The sequence below is a fragment of the Phocoena phocoena genome, chromosome 8 (assembly GCF_963924675.1).
Source record: "Phocoena phocoena chromosome 8, mPhoPho1.1, whole genome shotgun sequence".
Lineage (NCBI taxonomy): Eukaryota > Metazoa > Chordata > Mammalia > Artiodactyla > Phocoenidae > Phocoena > Phocoena phocoena.
Window position 1 is genome coordinate 95,340,932 of NC_089226.1, and position 19,308 is coordinate 95,360,239.

General features: G+C 47.5%; 1 protein-coding gene across 1 annotated transcript in view; it reads right to left on the reverse strand.

The window, feature by feature from the left end:
- The window catches only part of SYT13 (synaptotagmin 13), a 38,921-nt gene extending 21,301 nt beyond the window's left edge, over positions 1 to 17,620 (reverse strand). Inside the window, exon 1 of the mRNA XM_065882430.1 lies at positions 17,441 to 17,620. Coding sequence (XP_065738502.1) covers positions 17,441 to 17,620 — 180 coding nt within the window. The remainder of the gene's footprint in view (positions 1 to 17,440) is intronic.
- Positions 17,621 to 19,308: the final 1,688 nt, after the last annotated feature.

Sequence of the window (19,308 nt, forward strand, 5' to 3'; positions counted from 1 at the left end):
CACAGCACGGTTCCCTGCGGACTATGTCTCTGGATACCAGCCATAAACTGGTAAAAATGGAAACGTCCAGATCATGGCATTTGATGTGCTGTCACATCTCACATCATTAGATTGATGACCCCATGCCCCTCCCCACCCGGTTGTGGTGTAATGACCTGCCTGGGTGTTTGGGCATCAGCTTTGTTCCTGCTCTCAGTTCTGAATCTGGGTTTGACATTCCTTGTGCAGAAAATGTGTTTCACTTGTGACCTGAGCTACGATAAGGTCAAGACTATGTTATAACCTAATCAACACTCGTCAGAAGCGTTGTTTCAAAGCTAGATTATTTTAAAGGGGCACAGAAAACTCCCCTGGTCAGTAAACTGGGGCTCAAACCCAGCCTTCCCTCCCCATCTATCCATCCTTATCCTCCCATCTCCAGCTATCATAGCACGGCTGTTGACAATGGGTTTCATCTCTGAGCCAAGTCCCTCAACCAGCCTTTAACTTTTAAAATTCCGCTGCCCCCTCCACTGTATTGGTTCACTAGAGACTTAAAAGTCTTTCTTTATGGACTTGCATGGTGGCGCAGTGGTTGCGAGTCCGCCTGCCAATGCAGGGGACACGGGTTCGTGCCCCGGTCCAGGAAGGAAGATACCACATGCCGCGGAGCGGCTGGGCCCGTGAGCCATGGCCGCTGAGCCTGCGCATCCGGAGCCTGTGCTCTGCGACGGGAGAGGCCGCAGCGGTGAGAGGTCCGCGTACCGCAAAAAAACCAAAAACAACAACAACAAAAGGTCTTTCTTTAAACTGAGTCCATGTGTAGGAGGGGGATCTCAGCCCTGTATCATCATCAGTTTGGATAAGATGGGAACACACATGCTTACTTGGTATTGGTCTCATGGTCTTAAGCAACAGTGTCCATTTGGATACTTTAGAATTTTTTTCTCAGTTTCTGATTTATGGGAGCCATGTTTTTAATGTAAGACAGGCAGTTTGGTATTAAAGGTTGGAAAATATGGTCATATACCCTCTTGACATTGAATTCAGGATCTTGTTTCGGAATAGTTACAGGATTTCTTGATTCTATGATGCTTGGATAATTGATGAAACGATTGACAAAAGCAACAATTTCCAACCTTGTTATTATGCCCAGTGTACTACATATGATGGCTGAAGTACTGAAATTTGATAGTTTTTGACTCATTTAAAAAATTGATTAGAGCACATTCAGGGTTTTTCTTATAACAATACCTCTTTCACACATTTGTGTTCTAATACGCTTTTCTGAGTGGGAGAGAAAGGAGATGAATTCTGCAGAACCCGTCAAGTATGTGAATAGCACCCATCAAAGGTAATTCAGCTCAGAAAAAACGTGCAGAAAACCACTAATTGAAGACTTCCTTCCACTCATGTGTAGACATTTGGAAAGCACATCAATTTCTAACCAGTGGTGTAAAAAACTGCCAAGTTGTAAAACGAGCCTTCGAAACAGGACAGTGATCGTTTAACTAGATTCTCCTTATACTTTGGTTTTAAGCCAAAACCCTCCGATTAACCAACCTTCAGGTTTCTGCCCAAACAGAACTTAGCACACACTTGTTGCCTGCTAACTATGTAGTCAACCACCCTACGTCCCACGGAATAATTCTCTGCCCTTGGGAAGTTTACCATCCAATGGTGGAGGTGAGATAGTCCCTAAATGGAAATATGAGGCTTTGATGCTACAACTCTTCTACCCTCTGCCCATGGCAGACATGACTAATCGATCAAAGTGTTCTTTCCTGCTGTGATCAGACACAGCTTGTTCAGCTCAGGGATCCAGGAAGCCACTACCAATTAATAAGAATTGATATGGAAGATGAAAGCTATTTGCTCCTCCTGATGCATACTTTACAAAAGGGAAATAAGTAAAGAAGGTAGAATTAAAAGGCCAAAGGTCTGGACTAAAGGTCCAGAAGGTCCTCTTTAGGTCCGGAAGACCTAAAGAGGAATTCCTCAAAGTCAGTGAGATCAGAGAAGGCTTCCTGGAGAAGCAGCTTCAGCCCAACATTCAAGGATAACTATGAAGAAGAGAGGCAGAAGTATCTTAAATGGAGAGAAAGGCAGCAGCCTGGGTACAGAGGGGAGCATGCTCAGGGTGTGGTGGGTCTGGCAAACCAGCTAAAGAGAAAAGTTGGGGCTGAAGGATGGATTTGCAAAGGAATGGTGAGGCCAGGCTGTGAAGGGCCTCCAATGCTGAAGACTTCTCCCAGGTAGTAGAGTTGACAATGCTTAGGGGTGGAGCGATGTGTAGGGAGAAGGAAGAATCCAACAGAGCTGCATCAAGGAAAAGTACCTCCATTATTACCTCTCGGGTCTCTTTCTCTTTCCAAAAAAACAATCCCTGAGCGTCATTGGATGTCTACAGTCACAGCAATGTTTGGGCAACAGATTGGTTCTTCCATGTGACTTTCTTCTTTTTTGTTTTAATTGAAATAGAGTTAATTTACAACGTTGTGTTAGTTTCTGCTGTAAAGCAACATGATTCAGTTATGTATATACTTTTTTTTTTTTTTTTTTTAATTCTTTACCATGGGACTTTCATGAAGATTTCAAGGGACGGCAGCAAGGAGATTTCAAGGAAGGGACAGCCACTAGGGGGCTTCTTCTAATATTCTCTTCCCAGCTGTCACTTTGGCTGACTCAAAGCTGGTGAGTATCATCCCCAGATGTAGCTGTTCCTTCTCTTAAATGGGATCCAAATCTATTGGATTTCCCTTCTGCGTGACAAGGGCCAACATTCGAGCAGTCTACACAATGTTGTCACAAAATACGATTAGATCATGGAAGGTCCATAATATCAGAATATTTGCCTCCAATTTACTATAAAGATCAAATATTTTTCCTCAGCTCATTTCAAGCTTCAAGCCCTGAAGCTTCCAACCCACAGGTGTGTCTGTTTGGCAAGAACATATTAAAAATTTGGAGAGGTGCAAAGCACCATACTAGATGCTGGATCAAATGAGAAAATGGACCATGATGTCAACAATACCCTCCCTTGCCTCCCCATCCTTTCCCTGATGTCACGTGGTGAAACTCCAGTGGTGGATGAGCCCCGCTAAACCATGATGTTGCATCAAATAGCCCTGTGCGGCAAGGGGGTCACCTAGACAGGGTGGATGGTTCCATGATAAATTCGTGATCTCCAACCTTAAACTCAGTCCTCTCCGGAAATCCTGCTGTTTCCCTAACTCCTCCCTCAAGCCCACATTCTGAAATTTCTCTCTCCCCTCTGACTTCCTTCATAGAGAAAAAGGAAACCAAGAGAATGGAAGCCCCTTAGCGTCCTGTTAACAGACGCAGCGACCTGCCCTTCCTCTCCAGACAGATGCTGTGCCCGTCCCTGTCCTGTGACACTGCAGGAGGTGTCTCCCACTCTCCCTCCCTCCAGGACCAGTCCTTCCATCAGAGCCTTGCGCCCCATCCGCCCATGTGGGGGCCTTACACTAGCTGTTCCTTTTTTTTTAATCTCTCTCTCCCTCTCTCTTGAATGTTCACCCTCTCTTTTGACTGGCTCTTTCCCATCAGCTTTCAATTGTGCTCAATATTCCTTTGACCTCTTTTCCCCTGCTCAGCCCCAGCCCTAGCCCTCTCCACCCCTTTACAGTCATGCATCTCAAAAGAACTGCCTATACTCAATGCTGTTCTCATTCCTCACTTTCCAGCCACTCTACAACACTTTCCCAGAGGCCCCGTCAGCCCACTGAAGGTCACTGTTGGTCTCCAAGGTCACTGGTAACCTTCACTGTCTCATTCCTATGGGTTTTTTCAGTCTTACCTTACCTGAGTTCTCAGTGATTCCCTTCCTCTTCAAAAGTTTTTCTCTTGTTATTGTTATTATTTTGATATCACATTCTCCAGGTTTTTCTCCTTCCTCTCTGGCCACCCCTCCTTATCTCATGAAATGTTGGCATCCTCGGTTCTTGTTCTTAGGCCTTCTTCCCTCTCATTCTGCACTCTTCCCAGGCGGTCTCAGCCATACTCATGGCTGTGGTTGCTATTCCCCAATGTATATCACAGCCAGACTGTGAGCTCCAGACCTGTGGAACCACCAGCACAATTGACATCTTCATGGAGATAGCTCGAAGGCTCCTCACACTTGCCCTGCACAAATGTGAACTCATGACTTAAAATCCATGGCCTCATCCTTGTTTCATTGACTGCAACCACCATCCTAAGTGAAACACTTAGTGTCGTCCCTAAGTCCTCTCTCTTCCTGAAGCCCACACCCAAACACCTCTCCAAACTACTGCCGCCATCATAGTGGCTCAAGCCATCATGGTCTCTTTCCAGGGTTTCCTTGGTATCCCCATTTCTACTCTTTCCCCACCCAAAAGGATGTTTTCACGGCCTAAATCTGACCACGTCACATCTCACTTAAGACCTTTCAGTAGCTTCCATTGCTCTTGGGATAAATACCCGAATACTAACGGTGTCCCAGAAGGTCCTGTGTGGTGCTCTCCGGCCTGACCCACCTCGCTTGCTTGCAGTCGCTCCCTCCTGTGCCCTCTGTGCTCTACCCACTTTGACCTTCTTTCAGTCCCTCCCAGGTGATATTTCTTCTTTCCACAGGGTCTTTGCACACGCCCTATGCCTAGAAGACTTCAAATGCTCATCCCCAATACCTTAACCTAGTAAATGTCACTGACTGTATGCTACAGGGGTGTGTAAGACAGTCCATCTGGTGTATGGAAGAAAATTACAGAATCCCATTTTATAATTTATTTTTGCATTATTGTTTTAAAAGGTCCATGTTTGTGCATGTTTTATTATGGACACAATATATTAGTAGAGCAATATGTATACATAATATGAAGCCTACATATGCTTCACAAAGAATTAAGTATACATGTATAAGGGGTACAAGCTCAAAATGCTTTTACTGAAGGGAGTCTCCAAATATGTTAAGATTGGAGCACTAATGAGTTATCACTTCTTGAGAGAACTCTTGCTTCCCTTACCACACCTAATACAGTTAGATTTATATTCATTTGTACAATGGTGTAATGAAGATCTCTACCTGTAGAACATGAGCTGCAGGAGGTCAGGGATGTTGTCCGCCCGGTCACTATGGTGTCCCTATTGCTAACTCAGTGTCTCGCACATAATAGGTCATCAAGAAATATTTTTTGAATGAATGGATATCCTAGAATCGTAATGTTCACGCCCACCCTTCCCATCCTAATAGAGGGCTTTCATTTTTCACATCTGGAATACTTTTTATGAACTCTCTCTTTCCTATGTAATGAACATACAGACAAGTCATTGCTTTGGTAAAGGATAAATAAGAAAAGGATTCAGAGATACCTAAAATATACTCTGAGTAGTGACTGGTGCTGACAGTGTTGGGTGCTTTCAAAAGCGTTATCTCAATTAGTCTTTAATGTTACCGTAGAGAATCTTATTGTTATCACCTCTGTTTTGTCGATGAGGAAAGTGGGATTTGGAATGGTCAAGGTCATTTAGCTGGAGAATGCTGGAGGTTGAATTCACGTTCAGGTTTGGGGTCTAAGTCTAATTTGCTTCCTGTTATATCTCAGTGGCTTGATCCCGAAATGAACATTTTCATTCTAAGAGGTAATTTCCTCTTTTGAGTCGTCTCAAAAAACTAGATTGTTCTTCCCTAAAACTAATACTGTTGGGTATCCAAAAAGAAACACAAGTCTACCATGTAGTGGTTACCAACGAGATACCTATGCTCCTTTTCATTCCTTTCCGTCCTTTGTCTCTGCAAGTTTTGTAATGAGGCTGTCACACAAAGGGCGACAGTCCTGTTGCTACTTGAAGGATCCGTCCCACTTGCAAGGTAAGAGACGGGCTTATTAGATGATGCATTTGCAGGGAATGTGTCAAAATGCCCTGAGACCACGTTGACATTTTCCCATGGAGTTTCGTCTCCTGATGTACCATCACTGCCTTCACTGTATGTACGTCTCTCTGGTATCCTTGCCCGTTCTTTGTGAACAGACTGTGCTGGAAATAAAAACACATTCTAAGATGCTTGCGGAGTGCACTGTGAGAAGAGGTGGAGGGGAGGCGGGAGCTGAAACACGGAATGAGCTTAGAGCTCTCTGAAGTTATTCTAAGCTTCGCTCTGCAGCTGTTTCCAGCAAGTCTTCTAGTTGCCCAACCAAACTGCTCTTCCCCAACCCTCTCTTCTTCTTCAAATGCATTCCTCTCCAAAACATCATTCTCTTTTCTTGTTTTGGCCGCACTGCATGGGACCTCAGTTCCCCGACCAGGGATTGAACCCACGCATGGCGGTGACATTGCTGAATCCTAACCACTAGACCACCAGGGAACTCACCAAAACATCATTCTTAATTCTGTTTGAAAAGCAAAGTCTTCACTCTCCTGCCTCAGTAACTTATGTCCCTCTCATCAGGCCACTCTTAACAGCAAGTCCAAAACTACGTGGTTTATAATGATTTTCCAAATCAAACGTGTCCCCCCCAGGGTATTATCTCATTGGTCTTTGCAATGGGAGATCTTTTAAACTGTCTCCAATGTCAGCTGCAGGAACAGAGGCTTGAAGGGAGGGAAACCAATACAAAGTGAAGCCACCACGCCCTCCAGGCTTGTCTTGATCCCATGCGGTGTCACTGAAGGTGAGCACAGAGATTCTTCCACGAGCTCAGCACCTTCCCCTGCATTTCTGTGCTTGTGATTTTTATTCTGGCTGCAAGCAGAGGCGGTGGCCCCATGAATCTCCTCCCCATTCATCTATCCATCCGTCCAATGACTCATGCAGTCATTCAACATTTCTCCTCACTTCTCTTGCTCTCTGCAAAGCCTGCTCAGTTTTTCTATGAAGGAAAAGTATGTCTTGGATTTAATGAGTGGAGGGTGGAGGGAGTCAATGAAATATGTCAAGGTACCCTAGGGTCTCTGCCAGATGGACTGACTCAGTTTCACAGATTTTCCATGGGCTGCGCCTCCCCTTTCTCTCATTCATATATGCATATGTACATATTCACATTTACACATGCATATGCACATATCCAAACATGCAACCACCCCTCATTATTTGACTCTAATCTGCTCATGGAAACATGCTGGCTTGTGAATTTCAGAGAGCAGTCACTTGTATTCCACTATTTTAAATGGGGAAAATTACAATGCATTCCAAGTCCACCCAAAACCTCAATCAGTTTCCCCAAATATCACTGTGTATTGCTGCAATGCTCTTAAACACCACGTAAAACTCTCCCAGGAATGTTCTATAATATGAATCAATTAACACACCCTTTGTTTAATTAGCACTTAGGGAACTCCTTGGTGGGAAAGTTTGTGTGTGTGGAGTGAATGGATATGGTAGGGGACCAAGGCTCCTCCTCCTGGCATCACACTGCCTTGATGATGCCAACGTGAGGAAATGATGTTGAAAGGTAGTAAATAGCACTCCAATTGGACCTGGGTTTGTAGGGCCCCCAGAAACCTAGGTGAAGCAGATCGGGACCCGTGAGGGACTAAAGCTTGGGGTAAAGAAAGAGGAAGGTGACAGTGATAACATGCACCATATTTAAAGGATGGAGTAGCAGGTGCAAATTTGCTGGGAGAGCAGGGGAGCCAGCACGGCTGCACACTCCACTCCTCTTGTGAGACTCAGGAGCCATGGCATGATCTTACGGGTGTGCCCATGTGGATTCTCTGTAATTGGCATTCAATACAGAGCAGAAATGCTCATTGAAAACGTGCAAGATACTGATGAAGATTTTAAAAATAAGAGTTTGGATTTTTTTAAAAAATTAAAAGCCTAGAAAGTACTTCACACCCACTAGGATGGCTATAATAAAGAACAAAAAATAACAACAAAAAATGGCAAAATAATAAGTGTTGGCAAAGATGTGAAGAAACTGGAACTCTCACGCCTTGCTGGTGGGAATGTAAAAGGTGCGGTTGCTGCGGAAAGCAATTGGAGGTTCCTCAAAACGTTAAATGTAGAATTACCATAGGACCCAGCAATTCCACTCCTAAGTATATACTTGAAAGCATTGAAAACAGGTACACAAACAAATACTTGTACAGGAATGTACATAGCAGCCCTATTCCAATAACCAAAAAGGTAGAATCCACCCAAATGTTCATCAACAAATGAACGGATAAACAAAGTGAGGCATGTACATATAATGGGTTATTATTCAGCCATAACGAGAAATAAACTCCTCATACACGCTACAACATGGGTGAATCTTGAAAACACTACGCTAAGTGAAAGAAGCCAGGCTCGAAAAGTCACCGATTTTAAAATTCCAAATACATGAAACGTCCAGAAGAGACAAATCCATAAAGACAGAACACAGACTGGTGGTTTCCAGAGACTGAAGGCAGAGAGAGAGAGGAACAGTGTCTGCTTAATGGGGATGGAGTTTTCTTCAGGGGGAATAAAAATGTCTTAGAACTAGATGGAGGTAGTGATTGTACAACATTGTGAATGTACTAGATGCTACTGATTCGTATACTTTAAAATGGTTGACTTTATGTGAATTTTACCTTAACTTTAAAAAGCTTTGAAAGTAACTGTAGCCTTCACACTGTCAGTACGCAGGTCAGTGTCCCTCACGTAGGCCTTAATAAATGTTTGATACATAAATGAATAAAGGAATGGAGGAACCTGTCCATGGTCTGCAATACCCTGCTTGCCCAGGCTCCTGTCCACCTCCCAGCCTCATCATACACTGGGCATCCTTCCTCTCTGCCCTCCAGACACACTGACTTTTCCCTGGGCCCTCCTAAGTGCTAGGCTGCCTCCTGTCCCAGGACCTTTGCACGGCCTCCTTCCTATCTGAAACCCCTCACACCCCTCCCCATTGCCCTGGTTAACTTCCCCTCCTACGCCAGCTCTCAGCTTGGCCATCACTCCCTCCAGGAAAGCCTTCCCTGACCTGTTCGCCTGGATCACTTCCACCTTACCCTCTCATAGCACCAGAACTTTCTCTTTAGGTCACTTGCCACCATCACACACTTTCATTGATCTGTGCTCTTCTTCTGCTAACTCTGGTTTCCCCCATTACAATGTGAGTTTCATGAAGCCTGCAAAAGGTCACTGTGTCATTGAGGAGGGGGCGGTTCCTGCATCCCCAGCCCCAGCACAGTACCTGGCACAGGTCTGCGCTCAATAAACATAATTGAGAGAGATGGGAGGAAGGAATAGATCTAGCTTTTTCATCTGTTTTCCTTTAGAAATCTCCTAACTCATGATTTCTTAACAAATTGGCTATAGGGGGTCCTTTGTATGCACGTGTGTGTTGATTCAGACACATACATTCAGAATCCCTCAGTTCTCTTTTTTTTAATTAAAGCTTTTTTAAAAAAAATTATTTTATTTTATTTTATTTATTTTTAGCTGTGTTGGGTCTTCGTTGCTGCGCGCGGGCTTTCTCTAGTTGCAGCGAGCGGGGGCTACTCTTCGTTGCCGTGTGCAGACTTCTCACAGCTGTGGCTTCTCTTGTTGCGGAGCACGGGCTCTAGGCACGCAGGCCTTAGTAGTTGTGGTTTGCTGGCTCAGTAGTCGTGGCTCGCGGCCTCTAGAGAGCAGCCTCTGTAGTTGTGGCACACAGGCTTAGTTGTTCCGCGGCATGTGGGATCTTCCCGGACCAGGGCTTGAACCCGTGTCCCCTGCATTGGCAGGCGGATTCTTAACTACTGTGCCACCAGGGAAGTCCGAGAATCTCTTAGTTCTTAAAACATGTTTCTGTGAAGCTCTTCTCCTCCATCCTCAAAGTGGGGTTTCCCAATGTTTGTTAGCAGAAATAAGCTCCAGACGTAGTGAATGCAGTAATATCAAGGAACAAGTCGGAGATTAGCTGTTACTGGTTTTGGGGAAATTGTAGGTCAACAGCGTGGACAGGGCACCACACATATTCTGATTCCTCCCTCTGGCCTCTGACTCTGGGACAGTCAGTCACTCTTTAACTTGTCTCTTCTTCTTTGTCTTCTGGGTCTGCTGCTTCTCCATCCTGCCAGTCTCTCCCCTTCCTTCTGCCTTTAACTTAAGCCCCTCTGATTTCTCGTCCAGGTGTTTCTTCCATTGTGTTCTGATGGGCTCTCTACTCCTCTTCTTGTACCCCAGATAATCCGGGCTAGTATCTGAAAATCTAAAAATGTCAAAAGATGCAGCAGTGAGGCTTCCCTGGTGGCGCAGTTGTTGAGAGTCCGCTTGCCGATGCAGGGGACACGGGTTCGTGCCCCGGTCCTGGAAGATCCCACATGTTGCGGAGCGGCTGGGCCCGTGAGCCATGGCTGCTGAGCCTGCGCGTCCGGAACCTGTGCTCCACAACGGGAGAGGCCACAATGGTGAGAGGCCCGCGTACCGCAAAAAAAAAAAAAAAGATGCAGCAGTGCTTTCTGCTGGAATTAACAAAAGGTGCTAGTGAACCGTCAATCACATGAAGAGAAGAGCCATGAACATGAATTATCTACATGCTGAACCAGAGGAGAAACTAGAGAGGGAAAAAGATGTGACGGGTCTGGGACCTGCCACCAGGAAGGGATTGATGGACACAGACCAAAAGTCCACATTATGTATGTTTCAAAGGGCCAAGGGTTTCCAATGGGTGTGCACTCATCTCCTTGAAGTAATCTATGCTAATTTCTTGATGCAAAATTCATACTCTCTTCCCTGTTGCTAAGCGACCAGCCCAAACATGTTTACTGTGTAAGTTTCTCTGGAGGGCCCAGGGCTGCACCCAGTGCTGGAAGCATGGTGGAAACAAGAGGCAGCAAAGACATCCAAAGCTTTGGGAAAGGTTTCTGCAGATCTTTGACCTGCAAAGATTCATGTATTGTAGACACTTTTACTTCATATCTGGGGAAACGCTGTGGCTCAAGTAAAATTTTGACTAGTTTTTTCTGCTAATCTTCAGCCTAGTGGTCAGACGTGTGGGCTCTGGAACCAGAATTCCTAAATTTGATTCCCAGCTCTGCCACTGAGTAAGTTACTTAAGCACTCTGTGTTTTACTTTTCCCATGTGTAAAACGTAAGTAATAATTGTGCATATTTCATAGGACTATTGTGAGGATAAAATTAATATGGTTAAAGAGCTTAGAACAGTGTCTGGCACACATAAAGAACTCAATAAATGTTAGCTATGCTATCACTATTCTTTATTATTCTGTGGAAACGGGTCCATTTTTTGTTTGTTTGTTTGTTTGTTTATATGAACAGGAACGTTTACCAGCCAGGAGATCAGCTGAGAAATCAATTATTTAAAAGGACTGAGAATCCAAGGAGGTCAGACCTTCCGGCAGTCCAGAGTCAAATCAGTTCCAGGAGTGGGGTTAGCAATTCACGTTGGCCTCCTGCGATCACTGATGTAGAGGGGAGACCTCGTCAGAGTAGCCGACGAGAACTGGAGAAAGTTCTACTCTGGGCCCATGGGTCCCCATACCTCGCCTGTCATGGTAGCACTGTGACACACTTCACGGCGACGGCTGGCTTTACTGTCTACCTCCCCACTTGCAAGGAACAGCATGCACCTGTCTTTTTATTGCTGCATCCCAGTGCCTAGCATGTGTTCATTAACCTTTAGTGAATGAGCTTATTAGCTGATGAAATGCAGATGGGGGCTCTGATCCATCCTCACTCTGACAAGTCTGCATTCAGACAAGTGATCTGAGAGGATGTTGCCCAGTGCTCTAAGGAAGAGGAAAACAGGTGGGAGAGTTAATCAGGCCACGTTGATGTTCTCCAGTCCCTAGTCTGAAGGAGGAGGTGGCCACAGGAGTAGCAGAAGAAGGCAGACAGGGCCAGGGAGGTGATGCATAATGGACCACAAAAAGGAGGGCCACGTCTCTTGATTATAGTCCCCAGATCATCCTGGTATTAAAAATACTGGCTTGACGGGGAGGTGGAAGGGTAAGCTGGGACAAAGTGAGAGAGTGGCATGGACGTATATACACTACCAACTGTAAAATAGATAGCTAGTGGGAAGCAGCCGCATAGCACAGGGAGATCAGCTCGGTGCTTTGTGACCACCTGGAGGGGTGGGATAGGGAGGGTGGGAGGGAGGGGATATGGGGACGTATGTATACATACAGCTGATTCACTTTGTTATAGAGCAGAAACTAACACAACATTGTAAAGCAATTATACCCCAATAAAGATGTTAAAAAAAAATACTAGCTTGATACTAAATCAGCGTTCACAAACATTACCTCACAACTTGACAAATAATAAAAACTTTACCGAGTTATAACTACATACAGAAAAGTACACAAATCATCAATGTAGAGCTGGATAAATTTTCTTTCATAAAGTGGACACAGCTGTGTAACCAGCGCCACATCAAGAGGCAGAGCTTATAAACAAAAGCTGGGAAGCTCCCCGACTCTGCCCCAGTCATTACCTGCCCCCAGCGGAAACCCCAGACATAAATGGGCTTGAATTCAAATCTTGTGGAAATGGAAGCTTAACCACGTGCATTCTTTTGCATCTTCGCTCTCTTATTCAGTGTTATGTCGCGATATGATGATTTAACTCAAAATATACATTGAAGGGCTATCACGTGCCCGTCATCACACCGGCTACAGTCAGGGATGCAAGGAAAATGAAATGTACTCCTTGATCTCGGGGGTGTGGGGGAAGACTCCACTATACATATGTTGTTTGATAAAAATACAGCATATGTTTAAATTATTTCTTAAAAACTTTGAATCTATTCGTGTTTGCTGTAGTCTGAATGTTTGTGCCCCCTTAAATCAAAGATGACACAAACAGATGGAGAGATGTACCACGTTCCTGGATTGGAAGAATCAATATTGTGAAAATGTTAGGAGGTGGGGCTTTAATCCATTTTAAGTTTATTTTCGTGTATGGTGTAAGGGAGCGTTCTAATTTCATTCTTTTACATGTAGCTGTCCAGTTTTCCCAGCACCACTTATTGAAGAGACTGTCTTTTCTCCATTGTATATCCTTGCCTCCTTTGTCATGGATTAGGTGGGGCTTTTGGGAGTGAGTAGGCCATGAGGGTGGAGCCTTCATAAATACGATTAGTGCCCTTATAAAAGTGGAAGGAGAGAGCTCCCTTGCCCCTTCCATCAGGTAAGGTTACATCCAAAAGTCTAGGAAGCAGGTCCTCATCAGACACTGGATTGGCCAGAACTTTGATCTTGGACTTCCCAGCTTCTAGCTCTATGAGAAATAAATTTTTGTTTATAAGCTACCCACTCTGTGGTATTTTCTTATAACAGCCTGAATGAACTAACATGGTGTTCCATCAAAAAGCCACTTCCCTTCTCAACTCTGCTGGAAGGAGGGTAGGATTTTATAGTTTGGTAGTAAGTAGCATTGGGAGCTAGGAGCTTTTGACCACATAACTTCAAGGGGACAGCAGCAGGGTTACTCTGGGAACTCTGAGACTCATTTGAGAATATTCATGTAAGCAAGGTAAGCACCAGATGGGAAGAAAAATCAGACCTGAAACGAAAGCTTTCTGAGAACAGGACTGCAACTCGTGCTAAAGTGTCGGGGCACTGAGCCGTGGGGAAGGGCAGTTCCCCTTACTTGCTCTGTAGTTATTTAGGTTCGTCGAAAGGAGGGCTTCCTCTGCAAGGACCCAGAAATGCTGTGAGTGACAGCCTGCGCAGACGAGCATGAAAAGGAAATTCTGGGGGAAGGAACCAATGGGTCTGGCTGCCTCTTGCTAAGAGATGTGACAGCAGCGGTGAAGCAAAGATGATATACACACACACACACACACACACACACACACACACACACACACACAGCGTGTCTGCCTCTCTGCTATGTCTCCTGGCTCAAGCATCCAGTAATCACTGCATAATAACCGAGCTTTGAAAGATGGGCTGACCACAGGGAGGGAGGTCCCAGGTGATGCTGCCAGATCACAAGGACAGTGTAGTGAAACTGAATCCCTCTCCTCCCTGGAAAGGCTGCACGCAGGTGAGGCTGAGGGATTGTGTAAGAAGGCAGGATAAAGGGTTCACAGTATATATTTCAGAAAAGCCAAGAAAAATCATGAATTGAAGCTAGCCGGAGGCATGAACAGCGGCGACTGAGGGTTTGCACCCTCTGTCACCTCCCACATGGTGGAGATGCTGGATGGATCCCTTCAGCTGTCTGGAGAAGAATGTCTGAAAAGCAGCCAATAAAAGACATAGGACTACGACAGTACATCTAATAAAATCAATCGGGGAAATGGTTATCTGTGTGCCTCTTTATTCTTTCATTAAATAACAGGATCTAGCGGGGGATTTAATAAGTACATAATTTAGAATTAGAGATGAGCATAAATGGTATCGTAAAGCATCTGCAACAGCTGTGATGTGCTCTGAAACTACCTGTGGTTTCCCTTGAGGACCTAGTCACAGATACGGCTAATATTCCTGTGGTGTGTTGTTTATACTCCTACTTCCAGAAAATGCTAAGTTTCATGTAGAAGTTAATGAAAAGAAAGATGCAATTTTTTCCTCTCCAAGACCAAGAACCCCTTACAGTTTAGCTACAGACTCCTCGTTGGGGTCTGTGGACCTCAGGTTAAGAACCCTCAGGGAAAGCTTCAAAGTTCTTTTCAAAATCACTACAATTCATGACCAGAAATTGGATCCCCAGGCATGGCCAACAAATCCAAGGAACTTTTCCAGCAACCACAATCAGCGACATATAGAGACACGGGCGGTCACTCTATATCCCAGAGAAATCCCAGTGGCTACAGGAATCTAGAACCCTCTTCCCCAGCCCCCATGCCCTCTCTGTTTAAGGAACATCTTCAGAGAGCCTTCCTTACCTGACTCTCCTCCTCTCTGGCAACACGTGCCACGCCCATCGCCCTGCTGCCATCTGCCACCCCTCATACCCACCTCCTTTACTTTTTTTGAAATGTCAACACAGTGTCTTTTCTCCGTGTGCTTTATCTGGGTCAGCAGCTGAATCAGTCTGAGCACAATGGTAGCCAAAACGACATTGTGAGATCTCAATTTCAACACATTCACACCTGCACGTTCAGCCCCAGGGGCCCAAATCCTTGTCACTGAGGGAACCAAGTGAGGGATGTGAATGGATGGGTCTCACATATCAACAAATGTTTATTGTGTCCCTACGAGTTGCACAGGGGTTGCAAAATGCATCCACATTTTAAGAAATAACTCAACGGCTGGGCACTGGGATGCCTTTATTTGTCAACAATTGTTTATTGGGCACCTACTAGGTTCCAGACACTGAGTAGGTGCTGGGAATAAATATTGTACAAGTGAACAGATACGAAAAATCACATCCAACTGTCCCAAGTGCTACAAAAGAATTGGGAAGGAATGGTATGGAGAACGTCATGGGGGCGGGAGGGCTTTGTTACATGTGGCCGTAGACAAAATCCTCCCTGAGGAGGTAAAATCCTAACAGAAAGAGACCAAAAGGATGAGAAGGAGCCATCTGTGTGAAAAGCCAGAGGAAAATGGGAAGGGTTGGTGTCTTCAAGAAGGATCAAAAAATCCAGGGAAGCTGAGACGGCCCATGAAGCGGGCACCTGGCCTGAGCTTGGCTGGGGAGGTAAACACCTGCCACATCAAGTAGGTGAAGAAGTGCAGTGGCTAACAGCACAGACTCCAGAACCAGACCAGCTTGACTAGAATCCGGCTCTGAAACTTCTCGAGCTGTGTGGCCTTGGGCGAGTCACTCGCCCTCTCTTTAGCTTTTTCAGCTTTAAGTCGGGCTCATTGAGTTGCTAAATGCATTAAGTGTAAAGCACTTAGAACGGAGCCTGGCCCAGAGTACGTGCCAGGCTCCAGTCTGCTGTGTTTGTTCCAAGCTCAGTGAGAACTTGTGGAGGATTTTAAGCCAGAGAGACGCGTGATGTGGTTTGTCTTTAACAGATCATTGGCCATTGCGTGGGCTACTGGTCCTCAGTAAGACAAAGAGTTGGAAGGGACCCCGGAGGTCACTTACACCAACACTGTCCGCAGCGGTTCTCTCTGGGAAGAGGAGGAGACAGTGCCTGAAGAGCCACCACTGTGAAAGGCAGACGAATGGCTGTCCCTGAAGCGTGCCGGATGGGAGACGAGGTTGAGGACCCGACGTCTGGAGAAGGGCTCATCCAACACCCCCTCCTCCGCCCTGTGCCCACCTGGAGTGGGTAGCCCACTACTCCCATTTCAGATGGTTCTGGGTCCCACATCCCACTGCCCAGTTGTCTCCTGTGCTTGCCGGTGTCAATGTCACTTTTCTCGGATTGTAAGTGTGTCAAGGACAGCAGCCATTTCTTTCTACACTCAATGACTGACACAGGCCCCGAGCAACTGGGTCTGAGCTTTTGAATAATTAATTGGCAAAAGGAAGGTGGAATCACAGCTTTATAGTGCCTCCCCTGGAACTCTAAGCTCTGGAAGGAATCTAGAGGGCCTCGGGAAGTCATTAAGTCACCCCCTGCCCTAGGGCCTGCCTTCCTCCAGTCCTTCCAGCCATACTTCCTCCCGGGTCTCCAGAGGACATTCTGCACTCACCACCTTGGGAATGTGTCCTGGAGATCGCAGCCCATGTAGCGCTGTCCTTCCAAACCTTTCCCAGACCCCTTCTGCTGCTCTATACAATGGGGACACCACCTATTTCCTGCCCAGAGAGGCTCTGGGGACAAGCTGATGCATGGGATAAAAGCCCTCCTGTCTCCAGGGTCATCTCCAGACACACCTTCGGGGAGGTCTCAGCTACTCGCTCAGTCTGGCTGGAGCTGAGAGCTGCCAGGACAGGGTGAGGGTCCTCCAGGCCCCTCCATATTCATTTGCCTCTCCAGACCCCAGGCACACCCAGCACAACTGCCCCTCCCCAGCTCCCACTGCAGCGACAGCGGCCGCCTCCTCTCTGGATTGTGGTGGATTCCCCCCTTCTCGACTCTGTCAATGCTCTCCCTGTTCCAGCCCGCAACTGGCCCCCTGTCCTCTCTCTCACAGACCCCCTTCTTCTTCCCCCCAATTCGAGCTTCTCATTCTGCACATTCCCTTCTCAGTCTCCCCTAACCCTCACCGCCCGCTCCCCGGGCCCCCTCACAGCTTCCCGGTCTTATCACTCCTCCCAGATCCCCACGCTCGCCTCCCAGCCCCCAGCTCCCCTCCCAGCCCCCAGCTCCCCTCCCAGCCCCATTCCCATCCAAGCCCGCTTCCCCATTCCCTCCCATGCCCACCCCTTTAGCACTCGCTGTCCCGGTTCCTCTCCTGTCCCCCCGAGCCCCCCATACCCTTCATTATCCTCCCCGACCCCTCCTCCACTCCCAGGCCTTCAGGACCGCCGCCCCCCCCCCACCCAGGGTCCCCGAGCACGTCCGCCGTCCCCACACCCCGCCATACTCTATCGTGCAAAGAAGAACGCCGACCATTCCCTGCCACCCACTCCCCCGCCGTTGCCGGGGAGACCCCACCCGGCCCGGGGAGACCCCACCCGGCCCGGGGAGACCAAGGCGCCGCCCCCTCTCACCTGCTGGGACCGGAGCACGCCAGGCTTCGCCTTCTCCGGATCGGGGTCCAGGTCCCGCTGCAGCACCCCCTTCTTGGGGTGCATGTGCCGGCACAGGCAGGTGACCCCGCACAGCGCGAGGATGCTGGTGGCCGTGCCCAGCGTGGCACCCAGAGCGATCACGGGCACCGACAGCACCATGGTGCCCGCTCCCCGCGCGGGGCTCGGTCCCGCCGCCGCGCACCTCCCGGGCCTGGGATCCGGGCGCGCCAGCCGCTCTCCAGCCGCCGGAGGGGCGGGGAGGGAGGGCGGCTCGAGGACGTCAGAGCAGGAGGCTGGACCCGGAGCGAGGGGGTGCGCCCGCACTCAGCTCCGCGTCAACCAGCATCCCTCCCCTCCAGCATGTGACCGGACCCCCGACCCTAACCGGAGCCGGGGACGTTCAGGTGGAAGGAACGTGAGGGTCTTCTCGGGCCATCCTTCACGCTTTACGTAGAAGGACGCTTGGGTCCCAGAAGGGCAGGAGCTGGCCAAGGTCACACTGTGCGTTAGGTTAGCAGGGAAACCGGGGCTCAAACCCAGGCCTGAGACTCCGTCCGGGTAGGGGGTCGTTTTACCAGACTGCTAACCCTTTGTTCACCCTCTCTGGCCGAGGAGGCTGGAAAATCAACAGGAGCTTTTTCAAACACACAAAGCTGGAGATTTCCTATCTCCCGAGCTTGCCCTGTGTTTACCACCAGGGAGAGGGGCTGTACCGCGTCCTGGTGGAGATGATTGAAATGATTCTTTTCACATCTGCACTTCCTTTAGCCGTGACCCGGTACTCTACCATTATTACCTAATCAGATTTGCAGATATTCTCATCTCCATTTACAGATGAGGAAGCCGGAGGCTCAGAGGGGGTGTGGGGCAGATAGAAAAATCCAGTCATCCTGAACCCAAACTCAGGTGTGCAGATTCCAAGTCCACATGCCACCCTCAAGGAAAGGACTTCTCTTAGAATGATAAGAGTATCGCATGCAGCAGCTCGGAGTACACACGTTGATTCAAGAGAGGGGGGAAATAAGTGTGCTTAGAGTGAGGGGAAATTAGAATTCCAGGCATGAGGAGGACTGTCTTAAATCACAAAACAGGGATTTCCAGTGTTTTTCATTATGCAGGGTTTCATTTAATTCAGCAAGCATTTGCTGTGAGTCGGCTGTGCTCTAAGCATGCTGGACATGCGTGAGGAGGAGCGGAAGTGATTTCATTTGAAACAGGGCTCTCAACTTCCCGTGAAGCTGATGACTCCCAAATCTATGATCATTCCAACCAAACCTTTTCTGCTGAGCCCAAGACATGACCACCATCTGGTACCTCCCAGCGTTTATCTACTTCTGCAGAATAAACCCATGACGTGGTAAATAAACCCAAGAACGATTCTTTTGTGACTTCTCATGTTGACTGGGCTCAGCTGGGTGGTTTTCCTACTCAACTTGATATCTTCTGGGACATCCAAGATGGCATACTTCATGGCAAGCAGTAGGTGCTGGCTGCTGCCCAGAGCACAACTGGGCTGTGTATTGAGCACTTGGGTTCTCATCCACGTGGCTGGAGCTTCTCACAGCATGGCAGCCAGGTTCTAAGAGGAAGGAAGCAGAAGCTGCCAGTTCCCTTAAGGTCTGGGTTCAGCAGTCCTAGAACATTGTTTCTTTGGTCAAAACAATAGTCTCCCTCTAATCCTTTCCCTACAGGGCATCAAAAAGGATGTTTCTGGGGCTTCCCTGGTGGCACAGTGGTTGGGGGTCTGCCTGCCTGTGCAGGGGACACGGGTTCGAGCCCTGGTCTGGGGGGATCCCACATGCCGCGGAGCAACTGGGCCCGTGAGCCACGACGACTGAGCCTGCGCA